General features: G+C 38.3%; 1 protein-coding gene across 2 annotated transcripts; it reads right to left on the bottom strand.

Annotated features, from left to right (window-relative positions):
* Positions 1-91: 91 nt before the first annotated feature.
* On the bottom strand, positions 92-21,878 carry cyfip2 (cytoplasmic FMR1 interacting protein 2). Of its 2 annotated transcripts, XM_024283589.2 has the most exons (30): positions 21,587-21,871; positions 17,304-17,444; positions 17,099-17,188; positions 15,997-16,074; positions 15,500-15,601; positions 15,189-15,370; positions 14,995-15,091; positions 13,599-13,727; positions 13,407-13,511; positions 13,244-13,332; positions 12,914-13,151; positions 11,227-11,379; positions 10,910-11,049; positions 10,687-10,834; positions 10,076-10,229; positions 9,488-9,644; positions 9,315-9,411; positions 9,160-9,236; positions 8,974-9,082; positions 8,764-8,883; positions 8,490-8,689; positions 8,323-8,410; positions 8,077-8,220; positions 7,865-7,955; positions 6,186-6,318; positions 3,992-4,065; positions 3,828-3,922; positions 3,505-3,743; positions 1,856-2,003; positions 92-1,768 (listed from the first exon to the last, which is right to left on the bottom strand). In XM_024283589.2, the coding sequence occupies exons 2-30, from the start codon at positions 17,418-17,420 to the stop codon at positions 1,601-1,603; spliced, it is 3,762 nt and encodes a 1,253-aa protein (XP_024139357.1). In that variant the 5' UTR covers positions 17,421-17,444; positions 21,587-21,871; the 3' UTR covers positions 92-1,600. The 2 variants fall into 2 exon arrangements, with proteins under 2 accessions (XP_024139357.1, XP_024139358.1); XM_024283590.2 differs by lacking the exons at positions 92-1,768; positions 1,856-2,003; positions 3,505-3,743; positions 3,828-3,922; positions 3,992-4,065 and adding an exon at positions 5,469-5,896 and having other exon boundaries at positions 6,188-6,318; positions 21,587-21,878.
* Positions 21,879-23,104: the final 1,226 nt, after the last annotated feature.

Raw genomic sequence — 23,104 nt, 5'->3', positions numbered from 1 at the left:
TATTTGTACTTAAAGGCAAACCTCATCAAAAACACATTAATCTTTTCAAACTCCCCCCTTTTTAACCGAAATAAAACATAACTTCAAATCCTTTGCAGGACTATTGTTGTACACATTTTAATGATTTTTCCCCATACTTTTAAACATCATCACTTGTACAACAATATCATAAACAAAGCCTCATGTCACAAATGGAGCCACTGAAGACAATAAATTACTTCTGCCATGCTTAGGTTTGGAGATGAAACATCGGCACCTTCATTTTTACTCGATTAAACCTTTAAATGGACAATAGCTTGGATTGGAATAAATATGAAAGAAAGACACTGGGTTTACAAAAGAAACATTCTCCATTTTAAACAGAGTAGAAAGATTACAGGGCGGTTTGAGGGTCTCCTCTTATTTTCTTTATATTTCTTTAAAATGAAAAGAAAAAAAATATATAATAACACTGCAAAATGTTAACCAAAAATCCAAGGATAGTAGATACATATAATATTTAGGAAACTGCCCTTTATTTCACTATCAACACATCATTTTAGTTTGTTTTGCCTTTGATTAGTACTTGACAGGTCTAATCATTCACTCACTCAAAACAGGTTATTCTGATCCAAACTAGAGGTACTTCTTTAGATCTTATGTATTTTTTGTCATCAAAAATCAAGCACATACTTAGATGAATAAGAAATTTGTAAATAATTTCATGTACAGAATATAAAAATCTCTTGAGCTGACAAAGGAAAGGAAAAACACTTGATTTTTTTTTTCTTTTTTTGTAGTAGTAGAGAGGCAAGTATATCAAAGATGTGTAAACTAAAATATTAATAATTAGAAACAGGAACATTTACAACACAATACTTCACTTTGTTCAACAGTGGAAGTTTACAGTGTGAACAAATAAAATAAATCAGGAAAAAAAATCCAAATGAGGCTGTGGCACAAAGAAAGGCGATCAGAAATGCTTCTATGGTTCCAAGGAGGTATGGAGGAAGGTGAAAGGGCTCAGATACTTCTTTATAAGACACTGTGTACCCTGGGCATGGACTGACCGGATTTTAGTACAATATTGTGAAGAAATCCAATCAATGCTGGACCCAAACATGACATGCAGAGCGGTGAAGTGTGCAGGTGCAGAGGCAAGAAATGTCAAAAAGAGCACTTTGAGAGCACCAACATGACTTGAACCATGAGCTGTTTGTTAGTAAATATTGTTGTTAAAACCCAATTTCCTTTCTTCCAATTTTGAATTTTATTTGCTCCAGTTTCATATTTTTTTGCATTCCAATGCACAATTGAGCAGCTTAGGGAATAAGAAAAGGCATGCGTTAGTTTCAATGAGGATAACACAAAGAGAGGTACGCTTTAAAAAAAAAAAAGTTAAATAAAAAACGGTGAATATACTTTTCTACCTCCTATCTGGTCAGCTTCTTCGAAAAATCTAAAGACAACTTAAATAAAAGGAAACATTTAGCTTTCAGATTCCTCAAAGCTTTGTGACCCATTATTGTGACTAATACCTCTCAAAGATGAGTAAGAAGCAGAGATCAGCATCACAGCTTAGGGGGAATGTGTGTCTGTGCTATCGAACAAAAGCTTTTTCTCAGCAGGTGGTGGCCAGGGATTGGTGTATAGGAGGCTGGAAACAGCGAACATGCTCCACGGTGGAACTGTCTGTTTCTACTGCCTTCATGTACTTGTTCAGGATGGCGAAAATCTCATTATTGAGGATCTGGTACTTCCTGATGCGGTCTGCCATCTTCTTCAGGGGCTGTAAAAAAAAAAAAAAAAAAAAATGTAATAAATACAAAAAAAACAAAAGGAAAGTCCAGCAAAAAAAAAAAAGAGATATACTCACTACATTCTTGATGATCTCATCCTTGCCGTCCTGCCTTTGGACTTTTAGCAGATGGTAGCAAAAGTCAAATAGATCGAAGCGTCGCTGTTGTCCCAGCAGAACAATGATGGCACAGCCTGCCCAGTTAAGCCCATCACCAAAGCACTGTCTGTAAGACAAATTGGTTTTAAATAAAGACCCACTAAGAAGAAAATTGTGTTTTTTGGTGTTTTTAACTCATTCTTGTGGCATTTTCTGGGTGATAGAGACCATACATTAAGAAAATTAAGCTTACAATTGCATTATTTTTTCATTCAAATCATTGTGAATCAGGAGCAGACAAAAACATTCAATCATCTCTCTACTCCTCATCTGAGTAGAGAGATGTAATGTAGTAGGTTACAATTTTAAGAAGACATAACGATGTTCGTTTTCAATTTTAAGTAGGGATGTAAAAGATATTAGATACGTATCTAAAAATCAATCAGGTATTGAGAGTTACGGCAATGTAAAAAATAGATACGTATTGAAAATTGATTCAGCAACTGCAGTATTGTTTAAAACCACAGATATGACCAAGATTATGTTGGTTTAAAAATATAAAATCAATCAAGGTGTAAATAATCGATTTCTGGCAAACTACAGTTTCTCTTTCTATTTTTTGTCCATGTACCTGTGATGCAAACAAAACAATGTCCAATCATAAGCTTATTTAAATATTTATATTATTATGTATAGCTTTACATCCCATATGAATAAGAAATATCTAAATTTTAGCGTTTTTGGTAAAAGAATCGGACTTAATTGTATCGCCTAAATGTTAGTTGAATACTTTATGTCTCGATTCGTGGACCATGAATCGAGATGCGTATCGAATCATGCGAGAGGGAAAGATACACACCCCTATTTTTAACCCATAAAGCAATGGAAAGGGGAAGAGGGGGCGGGATTGTTCTTCTATTGAACTGCTGCCACTCTGCTGAAACTATGTACTAGGAATTGTTGATTTTGGCTAAAAACTACACAATCATGATTAACAAAGACCTGGGAATGGTTTATAATGAGCTCAAATGATCATGGGAGTGGGCCTTTAAGAAACAGGAAACATTTTTTGCTGTAGACCACAAGGCATTGCGGTCTAACAATTTTTGCAAAGAAAACTTGTTTAAATGTCGTTTTTTTAATAAACCATCCACATTTTCATCATCAGAACAGTGCATTCACAAATAACAATGTTCTTATTGATTCGATATTCACTTCATAGAGTCGTTGACGTCGTTTAGAAAAAACAAAAGTAAAGTAGTGAGCAAATTGCTTTTAAAGTCCAGGGCACTAGATAGATTTTTAGTAGTTGGGGATTAGGGTGGGAATTCGGAGATAACCATGGTTTTAAAAAAGCCAGAATGAGCCAAAAGGCTGGTTTTCATATGTGGTACAGTCGCCATGATGATACAGTGAGCAATAACAAACGCTAAGTACAACAAAAACTGTGCTAATGACACATACGCTAGAAGCTAATAAAATCTGGAGTGCCCAGTACCTTGAACAATAAGATTTAATAAAATACAGGGCAAAATGACAAAGAACAAGACATCACAGTAAATCAAAACGAATATTCACAACGGCTAGATCTAACAATCCTACACAGACGCCAGCCAGGCTTCACTTACTCTGCTGTGAACTCGTGAGTGCCCACAGGAATGCAGTAGACAAACTGCATGGCACTCCACAGGCGGTGGAACTCCATGCACTCATCCACATGCATCACCCCGTTGGTGGGCGGGGGCCCACGCCACACCGCGTCCTGCAGGAAGCTGCGGATGCGCGTCAAAATGACCTCGAACATGGAGAGGCCGCAGCACAGGCGCTCTTTGGTCAACAGGTCGCCCTCTCGCGCGATGGCTATTTGCTGAAGAAAACAATAACAAATACATTTTTTCTTTTCATTAAATGCATGTCGAGAATCCAAAACACGAAAGGGAGCGAAGCCCACCTGCGGGGTTCCCAGCCTCTCGATTAGAGGCACAAGGTGAAGCGGGGCGTACTTTGCTTCCAGCCTCTTCATCCTCACCTCCAAACGCTCTCCCTCTACACAAACACCACAGGTTAAAGAGGCTCATCCTCTTCCTCTGAGAAGGTCCGATGAGTTTTGTATACCTTTGATGTAGACTCTAGGCAGAATATTCTGGAAGGGGGCAGCGTGAAGCAGGTCGCACACTTCCTCCTGGGACTGTGATTCAAAACAGTGAAAAAAAAAAAAAAAAAAAAAATAGCTCGACAGAGATCCTTACAAAGAATGCATGGATGAAAATGAAAACTATGAGGTGATTTTCATTTTCCTAAAAGATAATACATTTAATACTGGAAGGAATATGCAGCAGCTCCAAAATGGAGTGTGTGCAACAGGCTGCTACTGAGATCATGCAGCACTGCGGCAAAGACTGACTAGAAATTCGTGATATGAGGAAGTCCAGGTGAGAGGCCAGTGCCAACAGAAATCAAATCTGTCACACTTAAAGCACAAAATCCCATATAGATGGATTTAGAACGCATACAGCCACTTCAAAGGCTTAAAGATGAATATGTGCACAGTTTCTGAGCACGGCATGGAAGCTATGTGAACTGACATGACTACTAATGCACCAAAAGGGAGTTGTCATGGAGACGGTCGGCGAAGAAAATCAAAGTAAACATGCAAAAGCAGCATGATGAGGCCTTGACTGGAAGATCGTGAGTGAGAAGAAAGAACCATGCAAGGTTGAGAAAAAAAAAAGAATAAATGAATAAAACACACCGACAGCATTCAACACAAAAACACTCCATACAGACGCTAGAGCACGTGTCAAAGTCAAGGCCCGGGGGCCGGATCCGGCCCTCCGGGTAATTATATCCAGCCCTCCAGATCATTTTATTTAAATGTTATCAATGGCCCGATGTTATCTTGTGCTTATTTTTAACTTGTACAATTTTGACAAAATATATTTTTATGGAGGGTAAAATATTGAACGTTTTTCTCGGTTTAATTTGATTTATTCTGTAATAAAATTCTTGCCTATTTATAATTAATAATTGTGTTAAAAAGTTGTAAAAATTGGTATTATCTAATTTTTTAAGTTGATTCATTCTGTAATAATATTCCTGCCTTTTTATTATTTGTAATTTTGTTAAAAAGTTATGGTTTTAAAAATTGGCATTCTGCTAGCTTTTTGGACTATTTTGGCATTTACTACGTTTTTTTTAGGCCATTTTGACGCTTGGCTAATATTTTAGCTACATGCTAGCTGTTTTGGCTAATTTAGGCTTTTTATTTTAGTTTTTCAGGCTGTTTTGGAGTTTAACTAATGTTTCAGTTACATGCTAGCTGTTTTGACTAACCTAAGTTTATTTTGTATTTATTTATTTTCGCTTTTTATTCTATTTTGGCATTTAGCTAATATTTTAGCTGGCTATCAGCTTCAGCATTTTCAGCTATTAGCTTCATTGTTTTTAGCTATCAATTTCAGCATCTTCAGCTTGAAGCATTCACACTAGCATCATCACAGGTAATGCTATATTTCTAGTTCATAAATAGGTTAAAAATTTACAGTTTTAAAAACTTAGTTTTAGAGTGTGCAATACATTTTTATCCTGTTCAGCTTGTGACCTAAGGTGTGTTTTGGATTTTGGCCCCCTGTGCGATTGAGTTTGACACTCCTGCACCAGAGTCAAAGCAGTCAACACGGTAACGACGAAGAAAAGTGAAACAATTTTGAGTATGCAGGCAAATGCGAGCGACCAAACTTAGAAGAGACGACAAACCAAAAGATGTTAGCACCTCTTCCATGGAAGTCAAGGAGGTTAAGAGAATTCCTTGATTTTCACTCAAGTGAAACATTTTAATTTGAAATTTAAGGTCCTTATACTTCCATGGTTGATTGGTGGTAAAAATGAGTTAATGTAAGTTAAATAATAATAATAAAAAAAAATAGAAAAAGCAGCTCCAATGTACAAGAAAGAAAATGAAAATACCACATTTTGTCTCTTTTATAGTGATACCAATGACAAAACCTAAAATCTTACCACCTGTGATAGTTTCCAGCGTGTAATAAAACATAGAACTGTTTTTAGCATAAAAAGTGATGAGAGATCAAACACAACTGTGGGTGTGTAGACTGAGTCAGACTATTCCCAGTGTCAAAGTGAATCTTAAACTTACTTCTTAAAGCATGCTTACACACAAGAGAGGGCTCATTACATCACACTAATAGATTATGTAGCAAGAAAACAACACAACATAGGAAAAATGACAGCAGGAAAGTGGTACAAACATTAGAGTATTATGAGATGCAGACAGATCCAAAGAAAATGACTTACCAGAGCTTGTTCGATGAGCAGGCAGAAGAGGATAGCATTTCCCACCTCCCTTAAGCTCTGAAAGACATCTGTCTTCAGCTCAGCGTATTCAATGATATCCTTGAGCTGATGATGAAAGAACTCCAGGATCCCTGGTGGGGCAGAAACAAAATCCTTGTTTTATTAAGGGTCAAACTTCCAAAACTCCGTCAAACTCAGGATTTTTTTTAAACTGGTGCTACTGGGATGATTCGGGTCAGTGTGACCCACATTCAGGGAGAGCACCAGGCTTTCACCAGAGGACAGGAGGAACGTTAACTACAGATGGAAAGGTCACGGGCTACGAGCCAGGTGAAGATTTTAAAGCTACAAAAGGTACAGAAGATCAGTAATCTACAGATTTGCAAACCTCTTCACCTCAGCATAATCTGTCTGGCCAGCTGTAATCTGATTTTGCACATGTAGCTTTAGCCACAATACATTGATGTGGATCAGAAAATCCAAACTTGAAGAAACAAGGAGGCAAAACGAGGAAGAAACCTTATTTTTCTAGCTTAGGTGCCACTTTCAACCAGTTTTTGCACTTCCTTCAACAGTTGCGGCTAAATTAAAGTCAGTAGAGGCAAAGCGGGCTTGGGACAGCCACAAGCAGGATATAGTTTGCGCCCTGTTAAAGTTGCTTTTTTCCCCCTTTGTATGTCTGTCTGTTAGTCTATTCTTTACTTGTTTCAAACTGTATTTTTATTTTTTGTGTAGGGATTTTTTCTTGGTAATTTTTATTTCTTTAGTTAATTGCAGATTTTTGAAGGTCATCAAATTTTCCCATGTCTGTCTCTTTGTGAATGATTTAAAATTCTTTGAATGCATTAAAATCTACATAGTAACCTGTTAATGCACGTTTATCACATTATGTTATTTATCCCCAATAAATAAAACAAACAAAAAAAACAGAGTAAAGTATAAAAGGAGTATGTCCAGAAACAACATGTATGATATTTTACTCAGCATTCAGGCTTGCACTTTAACAATGACATTAGTTTTTACAAAAACAGATAAATCTGTGAGGGATAAAGCCTTCTTTTTTTAGCCAAGAACATATGTACTACAACATTCTAAAAGATTAACAAAAAACATGAATAAAAAATTCTATCCCAAGATGGCAGCCAATAGTTTTTCATTATGCAACACAATAATAAACATTCATGTTGTTCTCATCTGCTTCTTGCTTTCTTATTGCTGTAGTCCCTTATGTTTTTGGTGTTCCAGTGTTTTTCATTTTTGTCTGTCTGGTTCTCTTGGATTAATTCTTCCCAATCTTCCATTAAAGGGGGGGAGTTTTTTTTTTTTTTTGAGATCAAGATGAAAACCCTTTCGGTGTAATGTGTAGTTAGGTTATTAGAATTCAACTAAAATAATCGGGTTTATTGGAATAATCTGATATAGATTATAAAAATCATAGTTATAATAAATCTCAGTATGATGTTTTTTTTTCTTTTTAAGTAGCAACCTCAACCAATCAGAAGACAGGGTCAACCAGTGCAAGCTAATCCATTTTAATTGAATTTATAGTGAACATCTGTAAATCAATCAATAGGAATGAAAAAGTGCAAATTGAAGCTAAAATATTAAACATTTTCAATACATTTAGGAAAAAAAAATGTGTGAAAAGGTTGCAAAAAAAGACAGATGTGAGCTCACCGGGGGAACCATACTCGTGGCGCGGTAGACGGCAGATCTTGGGCATGACTTCTATCAGAGTTTTCACATATTGCAGTATGGTGCCCTGTAACTAAAGGATGAAATGGAGAAAAAAAAGAGCATTGAAATGGGAGGAAAACACACACGGTATAATAACAGTTACAATTCAGAAAGACAAAGTGTTTTCGAGGCTCCAATTGGAAGATAAATACCAGGCTCTTGACAATTTTGAGCAGCTCTTCCATCACAACGGCGATGCCTTGGTAACCAAGCAGGCGGCAGATGGTCTTGAAGTGAGGTGGGCCGACGAAGTTTCTATAGGAGCTGTATATGTGGGAGTAGGCAATGTTCAGAGGCTGAGAGGAAAAAGAAGAATGTTAATCTGAGGCAACATAGTCATTATTTTAGTTTTGCTTTGTGACAGTGCAGAAAAAAATAATAAAAAAATGGCTGTATACCTTGGATCCGTACAAGTAATAAGGCTGCACGTTGGCTGGCTTGTCTCTTTGAGGCTCCTGGGTGAAGGGAATAGCGGTTCGCACGAAGCTGAGAGGAACAGGAGAGACCGGTCAAAGTCGAGGCAAAACAATGGCCTCTCTTTGCTGACGTAGTTCCTTGAACTGACCGGTTCGTTGATCCGTTGTAGCAGTAGTTTGGCAGAAAATCGAAGTTGAGTTCCCAGAAAACGTGGAGCGTGATTCGTCCGTAGGGAGCAGAGACGTTGTGGTTGGCCTCACGGAACATGGCATCAAAGCTGTCCAGCGTCATGTGTTTGGACAGAAGCCTGTGGGTTAGCCTGTTGATCTCCAGGAGCCACTCCAACTCCTGTCCAAAAAAAAGGAGTGTAAGCAAAATTTAAAGAACATACAGGAATAAGCTTCACCTGATGGTACCCTTACCACTATGGAGGTGAGGTCTTCACTCTCAAAACGGCTAATGGCATGATCCAAGGATTTGTACATCGCAGCCGAGATTCTCTGGGTGATCAGGCGGTTCAGGTCAATCGAGCGACCCAGCAGCTGCAGACGACATGGGTAATGAAAGATAAAAACATATAGTTTGAAAATAAAACAGCAAAATAATAATAAAAAAAGAAGGTGCTCAGATACCTGTACGTGTCTCTGCTTGAGCAGCGTCTCGTAGCGGTTTGATGGAGGATACGGGATGATGACCCCGTAGTTTTTACACTCTGCCCTGAAACGCTTGTCTAGCAGAACACTGCAGAGAACATCCGATTTAGTTCAAACAAAGCTCTTATTTTGTTAAAAAATTGTAAAATATATATATAGTTTTACCTTCCAGCCATTGCTTTATAATAGGCAAAGATCTGATCTGCCAACTTGTAGACAAACTGGTCAAAGCACAGGTTTACCTGTTTAAATAAAACACAAAAAATGTCTTTAAAAGGAACTTAATGAGACAAATAGAATCGGTGGCCATCCGACCTTACCTCAGCCTCAATTTCATCGTAGAGGAACTGCTTTTTAAACTTCGTAAGAGCGTAGTAGGCACTGTCGTTGTACAAATCTAAGGGATACAGCACATACCTGGAAGAGAAAGGGTAACAGTTAAAATATTCTCTACTTGCTAGGTGTAAATTAAAAAACACAAATCTCTATTTACTCCATCATGGAAGGCTCCTTCGTCTCCAGAATGTGGTCAGTAAGGATCCACGGCATGGACATTTCAATGGGGAACTGGATTCTGCGGCCCATGGTCAGCTCCAGGAAGAACTCCCTGAACCAGAGCTGGGATAGGTCACAGCACTGCTGAAGAGCCTCTGGACCACAGAAAGACAAGACAGTAAAAGTAATGTTAAGCACTAGGATAGCCCGGTGGAATTAACTTTTACACCTTCATCTGGTTTGCTAATGCACACAGCGCTTTTAGATGCTACTGAAGAAGACAAAACTTTCTGGAAAAAATGCTGCAGTTCAAATTTCTGCTCACTTGGGGGCAGTAATCGCAGATCAAAGTGGGGAAAACGAAGAGAATGACCCACAAACACTTTGATTATCAGATAATTTCGGCTATAATAATTTAAAAAATGCACTAAATTGGAAATAAACCCATAGAAGTACATTACAAGAAGCTGTAAAACCTTAACGCTATGTTAGGAATAATTAAAGTAATCTGCTTACACTTAAAGTTTGATATTCCAAGTAATCAAATACATATTTAAAGTTCAAATACATGTAAGTTTTAGCTCACCACTAAAGTTGAGTAAGTGTGTGAAGAAGAAGGACTGCTTATGGAAGTCTTCAATGGCCTGCACTATGGGTCCATCCAGACTGCTGCGCAGAGTCTTCTTCGATCCACTTTTGTCTGCAATCAGGGATTCCAGCATGGTGCGGACCATGTACAACTGCACAGGAGAACAACCAAAGAGGCAAATGCTTTATGTTTCACTAATTAAGATTTAAAAAGTGCTTAAACACCAACTCCAATCATGTTTTGAGCTTTTTTAAAAGCGTTCCCAGTGGTCTTTTAAGCTAAAATCAAAAACTTGTGTCCTTTTTGAGGACACAAGTTTAAACCACATACATTTAAATATAAAAAATTGAGATAGTGCCCCTTTTTTAAGAAAAAGAGCACATTTATAAGAAAATAATTGATTATAATGTTACTTTCACACAACATTAATCTCTTTTAAAACCAGCCTGCATCTCGACTGGGATAGATTCCCTCTTTGATCATTATCTTTTTCTTGTGAGAATCGAGCTTTGAAGATAATAAAAATAGTGCGCCTGTCCCAAAAGAACCCAAATAACAGACACTTTACACCATCTATGCAAAACGCCCTGGTTTATTTTACTCTTTACCTGTGTGCTGGAGGGTCCCACAGCTCTACGAGGCACCTTGATGTCAAACCCGCCTTTTGGATCCTTCTCCCCCCTCAGACAGGGGTCATTCGGAGGCTCTCTTGCTCCTTCCCAGTCACAGACGGTCTTTCGAATTGCCTGGAGAACACTGTCAAGAAAAAAAAAAGCCCAGAGTTGGTTTCAACTGAATCCAAAAGGGATTATCTGATTCGCTTTGGAGTACCTAATGAGGACATTCTTCTTCTTGCGCACCGCTTGGCGCAGCGGCTCTCTGAGGGTCATTTGGGCAAAGTCTTGCAGGGCTGCATAGATTGTGTTCCTGATAGCCTGATTGAACACCGACTCCATGCGACCCATGAGCACCTGCGCAGTAAATCCCACAGTACCAACATTATGCACGTCTTCAGGACTCTATATTTAGCACCTGAGCTATAAATTATGTTGAAGTAAAACTCTATAGTAGACACAGTATCTGTACAGACACAGTTTTAAAATGTCCTCCTGCACTGAACATCAATTAGAGAGCACTTTAGTTTTTACCTGCAGTCCTTTAATCATAGCAATGACCTCCACCAGGGCAAACTTCTCCTCACTGGTGTAGTTGTACCTTGTGGCGCGTTCATACTCTTCTGCTGTACCTGGACAGTCCTTGTTACAGAATTTATCTGTGGGATGTACCAACTTCCACGAGTACTGAAAGAGACAAAAGGCGTGTTGTAAATAGATTCAACGGGAAAAAAAGTTAAAGTTTTGTTCTATATATTTGACCCACCACTCGGGGGAGTGTTGAGCTGCAGACACTGTTGTGTTCGGTAACCTTTTGGTGGTTTAAGCCCCCCAATCCTACCCCTTAAATGCTAACCATCAAGCATGTAGGCATTAGCTCCCATTTTTAGCAAGAAAATTTGGCAACAGAGAAAAAATATGGTGCTTATAAAGTCCCTCCCCCTGCCGAAGCCGGACAAAAACATAACTTGCACCCAAAATCATTGGCCGGAACTCCCCCATTTTAAGCTTTCGACCTTTTTCACCTTTGATATCCCATAACTGCTAAAGTTGATTCTCGGAGGAAAAAAAACCCACATTTTTATTTATTTTTTTATTTTTGAGGTGAATGTGTTTAGTTATACAAATTTGAACACTTCTTAATATTGAATCAACAAAAAATAAAATGATTAACATTATCACCAATTATTTTTTTCCAATAGTCAACTAATCAGGTCATTTGCAAAGTGGATGTAAAGCATCATCTTAACCATCATTAGCTTTAAACTAGTCAAAAATAAAGACAATTAAGATGATAGTTTATTAAACTTTTAATGAATCGTAAAGCCTCTGTCCGTCATTGATTTCTGGGATTGAAACAAAATTAAATCAAATGAGAGACATAATGAATATACTTTCCATCAAACTCATTTTGACCGGTACCCCACCCCTCAAGAGGACATAACAATTTAAAATCATTTTTATATAAATAGGGTTTATAGGGTCAAAGGTCACCTGTCAAAATGAGTTTGATGGAAAGCATATTCCTCATCTCTCTAATGAGGTCAGCATCTGAAACAAGGAATTATTTTTCACAAAAGATAGTTTTGGTCTCATTGACTCAAATAATAATGAAAAAAGTGGATTTTTTGGTGCTGAACGTTCACAACGTTTTTCAAATTTACTACACTCTGACTCCACATAATATAAAGTAACGACTAATCAACTATTAAATTAGTCATCGACTATTTTAAATTGTGGCATCATGTCAGGAGTTTTTGGAATGATTAATTTGAACTCACAATCTTCCATTTTCAAGGCAACTGTGCGGGCTTTCTCTTAGATTTACCCTTTTTTTTTAAGCCAAATCAAAAAGCCTGTTTCTGCAGAGCAGCAAAGAAATTCACCTCTGAGTTGTGGGCGTTGGCACAGAGCAACCCCACCCCCCTTCCCATTGCCCATCTGTTGACACAGTCTCCCTCTAGCATACAACCCATCGCACCCTCAACATAACATTACCAGTATTACAAAAATGATGAAAAATATTTTCATCTACTCCTAGTTTTCAACGATTTGAGTAAAAAAATGTCATTTTGAGCTTAATTTTCTTTATATATTTCCTCCATCATCACAAAAATGCCACAAGAACATGAAAAAACAAGTTAAGCAAAAAAAAAATGCTTAAAAACATTTCAAACCTCCTCGACATATTGAATGGTTGGCCAAGCTTCATCCATCTTACCACTTCCATGACGTGGGTGCTCCACTTTGACAACAGCTGCAGCCCCCTCAGAGCCAGATCAAACAGCTCCCTGTACTCCTCGTCCGACTTCTGGCTGTCCAACCCGGAGCCCGTCACCACTTCGCTGTTGCTGTAGCGCGCCAGTTCTGAGATGAAGCGAATGTGGTCGTCCCTGATCTGCACCATCTGCTCACACAGGTTGTACTGCGGTGAGATGCTGCTCTGAGTGCACGTCCACCTGTGGGCAGAAGACAGCGGGGTTTCACTGGAAACCAAGAGGAGCAACAGATAAATCCAAAATGCATCATTTCGTTGGCAGCGTTTCCTTACTTGGACTTGTTCTCCTCGTAGTGAGCACTTGTCTCAATGTAGCGTGACAACTCAATCTGCATGTCTCCAAAAAGTGGTACGACTTGAAGCTGAAAAACACAGTACATGAACGCCTCGCCCATTTTTCACGACGGTAACTGAAATGTTACCAGAGCAGCCTTACCTTGAAGAATTTGTCAATCTTGCTCAAGTTGATCCTCTTCTTAGCATCTAGTTTGTAGATATTACTTACATTTCCATCCATCAGGTACAGACCAAAGCCCATAACCTGGAGGGCAGAAGAAGCATTTATAATAGACATTAACATGCATATCAGAGCTTTGCTTCTTTATAAGTCAGCTAGCTACACACAGACCTTTAGCAGCATGTGTTTCTCACTTGGCGTCAAATACATTTTGTTCTCATAATAGTCAACGCAGATGTTGACGATATCGGCCAAAAGTTCTTCATATCCTGGAATCACCTCCAGCTGCTGGTGCAGGCACTAAAAATTAACACACTATAGGTTAGATGCAGAAAATGGAGCTGTAGATTTTATAAATATAACAGAAAATAAATTTATTACAGTGATTATACAATGTATTTTGTCCCTTTTTAGATCAAATTATAGTAGAGAATTGTGTAATGTTTATGTTATAATACAGTGGGGGAAAAAAGTATTTAGTAAGCCATTAATTGTGCAAGTTTTCCCACATAAAGGATGAGAGGCCTGTAATTTTCATAATAGGTCTACTTCAACTATGAGAGACAAAGTGAGGAAAACATCCAGAAAATCTGATTTGTAAAGAATTTATTTGTTAAATATGGTGGGAAATAAGTATTTGTCAAAAACAAAAGTCAATACTCTTATATACTCTTAATTGGCAATGTCAAATGTTTTCTGTAAACCATTGTTTGGTCCATTTCTCCATGCAGATCTCCTCTAGAGCAGTGATGTTTTGGGGCCTTCGCCGGGTAACACAGACTTTAAACTCCCTCCAAAGATTTTCTTTGGGGTTGAGATCTTGAGTGGCTAGGCCTCTCCAGGACCTTGAAATGCTTCTTACGAAGCCACTCCTTCGTTAAAAGAAGGAGGAGCCACAACTGGTGACTGACTAAATACTCTTTTCTCCCACTGTATTTTCGACCAGTGTAGTTTCTGATATTCTAATTAAGTTTATTTTGCTTTCGATCTGCAAAGAAGAAACACCCAAATCCTGATCCAACCACCTCCGTGCTTAAAGGGTAACCAAACAGGGAAATTGGGGGCTGACTCCACCCACAGCCAGAATGTGAAAATCTAAAGAAAAGGGGAGGGGCCGGAAACAGGACTGTTATCCTTACTGGAGCTCCAGATTATGATGTTGGACTTTTGAAATAATGTGGAACTTTAATTGTTTGATCAATCATGAAATATACCTGTAATACTTTATTTCAACCTGTAGGGGGCAGCACAGAGACGATTTTTGATTACTTTTTTCAGAAAGTAAACAAGTTCTATTTTAATTTCTCAAAAATGTGGCAATGAGCAACAGACAGCACTTTTAAAGCCTCATTTATGGAGGTCAAAAGCAAAAAAAAAAAGATTTAGGGCTGCTAGTTTTTTTTTATTCGCCTTCGTCTTTCAGTTTTTGTTGACAGTTAAAAAAATATATATATAATCCTTTAATTTTAATTTTTTGTTTTATAACAAAACACTATTTTTTTAGTAACATTAATCTTTTTCAAACTTTATTTTTAATCGTATTGATGTGAAAATGACACAAACAAACCTGAGTGATCCTGTTATGGTTTGCTAAAAACATGGAAAGATTTTGGGATTCCTGGATGGACTGAGGGTCGGCCATCTTCCTCAAGAACTGAGCGGCTCTGCAGGGAGAAGATGGTGGAAAATATTCCTCTTTGATAAATAACCTCTAAATCTCAAAGCTACTTTAAAATTGTCAACAAAACGACTGCTGGTTACCGTTTGTAGGCAGAGTGGTCGTTCTTCACGCTGCACTTCATGTTCTTGAGCTCATCCAGTACTGCAAACATGTTGATGAATTTTCCCAGGGTGAGCAGATACGCCTCGGACACGAAATCTTTCCTTCTCTCAGCGTGGCACAGTCGCTTCACCTCGCTGCAGAAGCGTTCTATAGCTTTCCTCTGCAAAAACAAGAGACACGATGACGGTTAGTAAACTGAGGAACAAAATAATCAACCATGTCGCAGCAAATTTTCCATTTTAAATCAGAAATACAACAAATAGGTTCACTTTTCCAATAAATATCTTACCTGGAAGTACATGAACTTCATGAGCTTGGTCACTTCAGGCTCCAGAACCTCCACCGTTTTCTCGTAGATCTCCACTCTGTTGGGCTGCTCGTTGCATTTCACCTAACAGACACAAGATGGCGCCAACACACAGTTTCAATCTGAAGATCAGGAAGTTTATGCAATGATAAACCTTTTTAAAAATGTAACTTAATCCAAAATAGAACACAAAAATCTAACAACTTAAGAGGTTTCACATTACACTTCTGTTAGTTTAACAGTTAGAGACAATCTTTTGAAAAAACATGACTTGAACATTTTAAGTTGGTGCCAAAAGCAACATTTCATGTTTAGCACCTTCAACAACTTTCACACTGTTAAACCACACACTGAACAGATTTAGACAAAAATCAAAGCTATTTTCTTTTTTTTTTTTTTTACAGGAAAATGAAGTTATGGTACATCAGCAGATTCTATATCAGTTTAGAAGACTTGGACTTGTTTGGTGTCATATTAACCTGAGGAATGGCTCTGGAGCAGCTCCTCCAGGTGTAAAGCATCACAGCGTACTCATGTCCTTCTTCCAGCATCTCATTCTGAATAGACACAAGAAGCGAAGATAAATCAGATGTTAGAATGCTTTTAATGTGCCTTGGCTTATGACATCTCAATATATGATTTCAAAAAAAGGCTGGTAAATTTGAAAAGTCCCACTGTGATCATATTTTGATCCATTTTCAAAGCAGTGGTCTAGTTATGATTATTTTGTTTTGGACATAGTTTCTGCAGAGTGTTAGTAATTCATTAGAAATTCACCCCTTAGTTGTGGGTGGGACTTTTGGCATACGGCAAGGGTGTCCAAATCCAGGCCTCGAGGGTCATTGTTCTACATGCTTTCCGACCAACCTGCCGTTGAAGCTCCTTATTGGCTAAACACACCAGATCCAGGTAATCAACATCAGATTAGATAGGGTTTCTGGAAAAACCAGCCGCAGGCCTGAATTTGGACACCCCTGGCGTTGAGCAACCCCGCCCCCCTTCTACTCCCTGAGTGAAATAGGGTATTTATTTTCTATGTTACATATCAGTTCTTTAAAAAAATGGTTTTTTTTGTGCGCTCCTAATTAACAATTTCAATAAAAGCAATTTTGAGCTTCATTTTCTTTATACATGTCCTCCATTATTTCAAAAAATGCCACAAGAACCTGTTAAAAACACTAAAACACTGGCGCGAGTATTTCAATATTTTGATAGTTTCAATAGTTGGTGAATATTCTAGCAAAAGCATTTCACTTCCTCTTTTAAAAAGTGGTTGTTCCCAAAAAAATCTCAATGAAACTTCCTGCTAAAGCGTGGCAAAGTAGAGCGTTACTTCCTCTCTGCGTTAGTCAAATCACATTCGAGTCATTCACCATGAGGGGAAAGAGTGAAGTCTTCCTCTGCCTTGCTGATTCATCCGTGTGTGGATTGGTTAATAAAGGAGTGTGAGTCGTGCAGTAGACTCGGTCACAGAAGGAGTTTAGCGGCTGAGGTGCTGCAGCTAACGGCACAGCTTTTGTTTGTTCACTGAAACCGGAAGCGAAATGACTTCTGGAGCGGCAGCAGAAGCTGTGGCCTCACCATGCTGGAGTGGACGGTGGCTTGCTCGATGTAGCGAGCGATGCCAGTCACAAACGCATTCCTGTCTTCGAAGTTGGTGTCAAAGTTGGCCTGCAGAGAGAAAAAGAAAAAAAAACAGAGTAAGAGGGGGAGAGCTGAAACAAGCCCCTGACAGCTGCGGATTACAGGAGATGATGGGGGGGGGTCATGGCGTGCAAGTGTGTACCTGGTACATGATGGAGGAGGGCGGCGGCTCGATGCATGGCTGCTGGTCGGGCAGCGGCAGCTCCTCCAGCAGGTCCACATTGGACAGAGCATCCTCCAGGGTCACGTGCGTCGTCATGGTAACGAGGTGTCACTCAAGCGTCTGAAAGGAGCAGAGGGAAAGAGCAAGGATGTAAAATGAAGGGATTACAAAATCCCTAAAAAAACTGCAAAAATTAATAATTTGGGGTACTAATTAAAAAAAAAATACATGTTATGGGATAGTAAGCATTCCTTTTGAATATTGTTGTGTTCCTACAATCAAATTTCAGCACAGAAGTGCTATTATCTTTAATATAAAGTGGACGTTTCAGTATTAAATTTAATATTTATTGTATTTTTTCACTCACCATTTTAATAGAAGTGTTAAATATATATAATCAGGTGGTATTATTATGAAGGGAGTATTTGCATGATGCTTATACTCTTTCAACTTCTTCTTTCAAGTTTAACTTCTATTTTTTTGCTTATCTCTCCCTCCACCCGACTACAGGACACTAGCATCACTTTTTTAAATTATTTTCTTGCACATTTAAATCATGAAGTTCCTATAAACCTTAAAGATGATACTGAGAAAAACACTAAAGTTCTGCTTTTTTTTTCTATTTTTTTAACACCTTTACCACTGACATCATTTAGTCTCCACAAGCGTTTAAGTTCTTGCTTAGCTCATTTGTGTGACTGTAATAAGTGACAGACAAACAGGATGGTTTCTGTGAGACTTTTAGTACGTTAAGAAAACCCCGATCTGTATGCGTTTGTGCATGCACCCCATGCACCGTGTCCTTCAGAAATGGATGTATTACATCTGAACTGGCAGGCAGAGCAAACCGCCCCATAAGCAGCTTAATATTCAAGTCACAAGTGGAGCTCCACAGGATCAGAAGGTTGAATCACCAGGAAAAGAGACAAGAAGCTTGCAGTTTAGTCACAAAAAACCACATCTATCCGTACATTTAAAACAAGATTTTAGGTTTATTTGCATTAGCTGCCATGTTCAGCATATAAACTTAAAATCATTTATGATCCAAAGAAATGAAATCCAGTTTTTTGGGAGTTTTGGCACTCACTAGTTGGGGTTTAAGTCGAAACTCTCTCTTGAAACGCTGTTTTGTTTTAGGATTTGCTCGTTTTTGGCTGTAAATGTCGGCTTGTTCTCGCTGCTTGAGACGCTCTCTTCAAACTTTCTCACACGCGGTCAAACGGGGCTTTTGTGCGTTGGACAAACGTGCTCGGTGCTACCAAACTCTGCTTGAGAAGCAGCGTTAACCTCAAGCGAAGTTGAATAAACTGCCTCCCCCATCGCAGACGGAGCTCAACAGTTGGCAGATCTGTCCATCTCAATGTATACGTGCATCACTGCAAAGCAAGCAAGAGGGCCCCTACATTCCCGTTGTGGGCTCTTAGTAACGGAGCTTAGCATGGGGGACTATGGGAGGCCAGGAAAACCTCACTTACTGGGTTACATCAGATTTTGGGTAATGCTATAACAAATGAAAAGGATCTTTAAGAAACTAAGAAAGCTGGAAAAGCATTGTTAGTCAGCCAGTGTCATACCAGCTGTTGGAATATCCCCCTCAGGGGGGTTATTTAGTAAAATTAGAAAAATCTGGGAGTTTTCCCTTTAAACATGCATGCAGCAGCATGAAAATAGTGCAAGGAGCAGGCTGCCTCAGGTGTTTGAAAGGTCACTGGGAATGGTAGATTCACACAAACCACAGCAGTGTCACCATGATGTCATGCTCTGTTTTCATGTGCACAACTGTGAACACAACTATTGCAATCCAGGAGTCTTCTTTATACTGCAGAGGTCTGCAACCTTCAACACTTGGAGCCGTTCGGGTTGATTTCTCACTTACCGCCACCCAGTAGGAACCACAAAGTCTTACTGTCTCCACCCTTCAGAAATATAAGATACTGCTTTGTGTTTATGTCACTGTTATAATAAATATAAGTGAACTGTTGTTTTTTTGGGGGCGGCTTAAATAAAACATAAACTTAAAGAGAAATTTGCATTTTTTTTTTCAAAAATATAAAACAGTTTTGACAGAGGTTCACATGACTTTCCTTTTTTTATATTTTTGATTTGATTTATTTCAAACATGTAAAACATTACAAAAAAACAACGGAATCGTGTTCTATAAAAGAAAAATCCCAAATCAAATTCAGTAAATACATGTTTGAAAAGGGGAAAAGCAGAAGCAAATGCTTATTTAACCAATCCCTTTGTTTCCTTTCAAAATAAAAGACATCCTGTTCCACATTGGGTAATCTCAATGCAGCAGATTGAGTAATAAGTAGAGTAATTACTACTATGCATGAATTCTGGTTGTACTTTCTGACCTTATTTTTTTATTATTATTATTAACATGGCGCTCCAAAATCTGTATGACGACTTTGATAAACTATTAAGGTGAACCACTTGATAGATTAACTTATCTGACTTTTTTGTTTCACTTTATGCACATCGTTACTTTTTAAAAGTTAAAAACATGTGTTTTCTTTAACCAGACAGAAATACTATGAAGGGGTAAAAGAGATGCATGTGGTTCCAGAATCTCAGGTTGCAGAACCTTGTTTTAGGGGAAACAAAAAAGAAAGATTCACACGTTTTTTCTAAAGAAATTGTGGTATACGTTAACTTTGTTTCCTTATTGTTTGTTTCCTTATTGTAAAAAACTCTACAAAATCGGCCTCGTTTTATAGGACATAGTTTCGCCAGTAGTTCATTAGAAATGTGCCTCTTAGTTGTGGGTGGGACTGATAGTGTGGAGCAACCCCGCCCCTATTTCCCATCATCTGTCTGTCTCTTACAGCCCCTCACAACCCCAACCTATCAATATGCTCCAACAAAAATTGTAAGAAATATTGAAGCACTCCATGTAGTTTAGAGCCAGATTGCAGTTTGAAAGAGGAAAACTGCACGGGTCTGGTCGTCTACAAGTGGATGCATCAGAATGGGGCGGAGAGGGAATTCTTTAGCCTTCCGAATGTAGTACCCAAGTCGCTAAGACAAGATTTTCCTAACTGGATTTTTCCGTCTTCTCCTAATTCACAACAATTTGAATAATTAAGTACTCAGAAATGCAATTTCGAGCTGATTTTTTTTTTTAATTTATGTTTTCCATAATCAAAAATGCCACAATAACATGATATAAACACAACTTCCATTGGAATGGGTCTGTCTGCTTATAATAATAATAATAATAATAATAAAAACAATTATGCAATATATATATATGATAAAAAATTTGTTGTGATTCTTAATATAAAGCTTTATAAAAATGGTTTTAATAGTTTTATCAAAGGAACATATTTGTTTCAAATCCTTATCTGAGAAAATAAGCAGACAAATTGACAAATTTTGGGGTTAAAACAAAGTATTATATTAAGTTTGGTCCGAATAAAGTTTAAAACATTTATGAAAAATATAGAAAAATAAAATCAGCAAAATGTTGGAGTTTAAAACAAATGTTTGGGATTTACTTATTTTTAAAGCAACTTAATATGCATTAAAATGCTTCAAATGTTTCCACTATAATCAATGGTAACGAAAAACATTTCTAGTGTGCTGAATTGGAAGTGGGCGCGCGCGAGGGTGCGCGCGCATCAGTTTGACAGCCCTCGACGAACATCGACATTTTCCCCGCATCTCTGCGTGTTTGCCAAAAAAAAATACAAACTGCGATTGTGCTGCGTTAGAATGCGGGCTTCGTGGCGGGGGGAGGCACGCATGACCGACATCCTCCGTTAGTTTGAACGGAAGTGTGAGGAGCGCTGATGCCGCAGGCCTGCTCTGAACGCTGCTTTCATTTGGCCTGCTGATGAGGATGAGGATGAGGATGATCGGCTGGACCGATCGCAGACATCTGGGAGGATCAAATATATAGAATATATGTTTTTGTAAGGGAAAAACACGATTAATCTTCCGCTTCCTTTTATTTTGGAGGAAAACAACTCTCGTGGGTATCATCTGTGCACTTGCTACACAGGAAGCCTCTCCTCACCCCACCCATCACGGGGAGAGCTACGGTGCCGATGAAGGCTAACGGGGATCCCATTCATGAGGCTGAATCTCCCCGGCGCATCTTTGCATCTGTGCGTAATCTGTGCGTAATCCCCACGGTGCGTAATTGTACCCAAAACTGAACGATTGCGAAAAAAACCATCATAAAATAAGAGAAGATGAAGCAGCCGTCATCACATCCCCGCTCGTCTCCAGCGCTGCATCCATTTCTCACATACCTGATAAATGCATGTCCGTCCGGCGGACTAACGGGCGGGGGGACGGTGTCGCGGTCTGCGACGACGATCCGGTGCTTTCCCTTCTTTTCTTTTCGTTTTTTTTATTCTGCTTTTCTATTCGTGAGTTTTCTCCAAATCCTCTCGTCTTCTGTGTTGACTGATGCTCCAGTTTCGCCCTGTACCAAACCCTGTGCTAATCCACCCCACACAAAGAGCAGAAAATGGCTGCAAGTGCATGTTCTTAAAGGGACAGTCACACGGGGACCGTGAGGGCCCCCCCGGATTGCCGCTTCTGCTCCAACCAAACCACATTTATTTCATTTATTTACATCTTGTTTATTTACAAAACAAAACAAAATCTATTAGTTCGGGCTTTTAATTGGTTCACTGTATGTCTAAGATGTACAATTAATGCAATATCAGTCGGAATGTTTTCAATTAAGGTCTATTTTATATCAACATCTCCATAAAAGTGATTATATCCCATTTTTGGTCATTTTTTAAGAGATTAATTGGAGTTTTAGATGTTCTGATGGTATTTTAAACAGAAGAACTTGCTTGTACTTCACGTCACTGGCCACTAGAGGGCCCCTGAGGGCCTAACATTGACTGCATAAGGCTGTAAACTATCACTAAGGCCCGACCAAGTTTAAGTAGTGTGATCAAATGCTTGTTTTTCATCAGGTTGAATGTGTTTATTTAGATCAATTTTAAGGATTTTTTTAAAGGAAATGTCAAAAAGTTTCCTTTAAGTTCTTTGCTTATCCAGATTTCAATTGTTTTACTTGTCCGTGTTCTATTTTTAGTTGTTCAGCTTTTGTTTACCTAAAAAGTAAGTTCTTAAAGTGAAATTTCTTATTGTTTAAAATGTGTATATGCTAGGGTTGATTATTTAATTTACATTCCTACAATCCAACCAAATCGATCTCATTATTTTCTGCTTGCTTGTACACATAATTAATTTACACTTGATTTCCTGCCAATAAATACAAGAAATCTGGGAAACTTTGCTAGATGAACGTATGTCTGAGCCACACTGGTTGACTTTTTGGATAAAGATGTCCCAGACTTATTTTAGGTCAATGAACTGGATTGAATTGGATAATTAAAAATGAACCAATTAACAAAATTATGACACGTTATGGGTTGCTTGGATTTTTTTCAGCCACATACTAAGTAAGCATCCTCTTACCTGGTTGGATTGGTCCAATCCTAACTTTAGGGTCACGTTTAGTAAAGGACAAATTCTAACTGCTTTTTTTTTAAATCATTTTTTAAAACTGTATGAGTATAAGATTTACCCAAATTTCTACATTTTTTGGTGAAATCAGAGGTGGAAAACAAACATTTTCCAGATGCACTTTCCCCACTCACAGCTGATTACCTGGATCAGGTGTTTCCAATAGGGTTGTGTATCTTTCCCTTTCACATGACTAGATTTCCACAAATGAATATATAAAAGATGAAACTAACAATACAGTCTAATTCTTTTTCCTAAGTGGATACAATAGATATATT

This window comes from Oryzias melastigma, linkage group LG10 (genome assembly GCF_002922805.2).
Source record: "Oryzias melastigma strain HK-1 linkage group LG10, ASM292280v2, whole genome shotgun sequence".
NCBI classification, from domain to species: Eukaryota; Metazoa; Chordata; class Actinopteri; order Beloniformes; family Adrianichthyidae; genus Oryzias; species Oryzias melastigma.
This window is presented reverse-complemented; position numbering and strand designations above follow the sequence as displayed.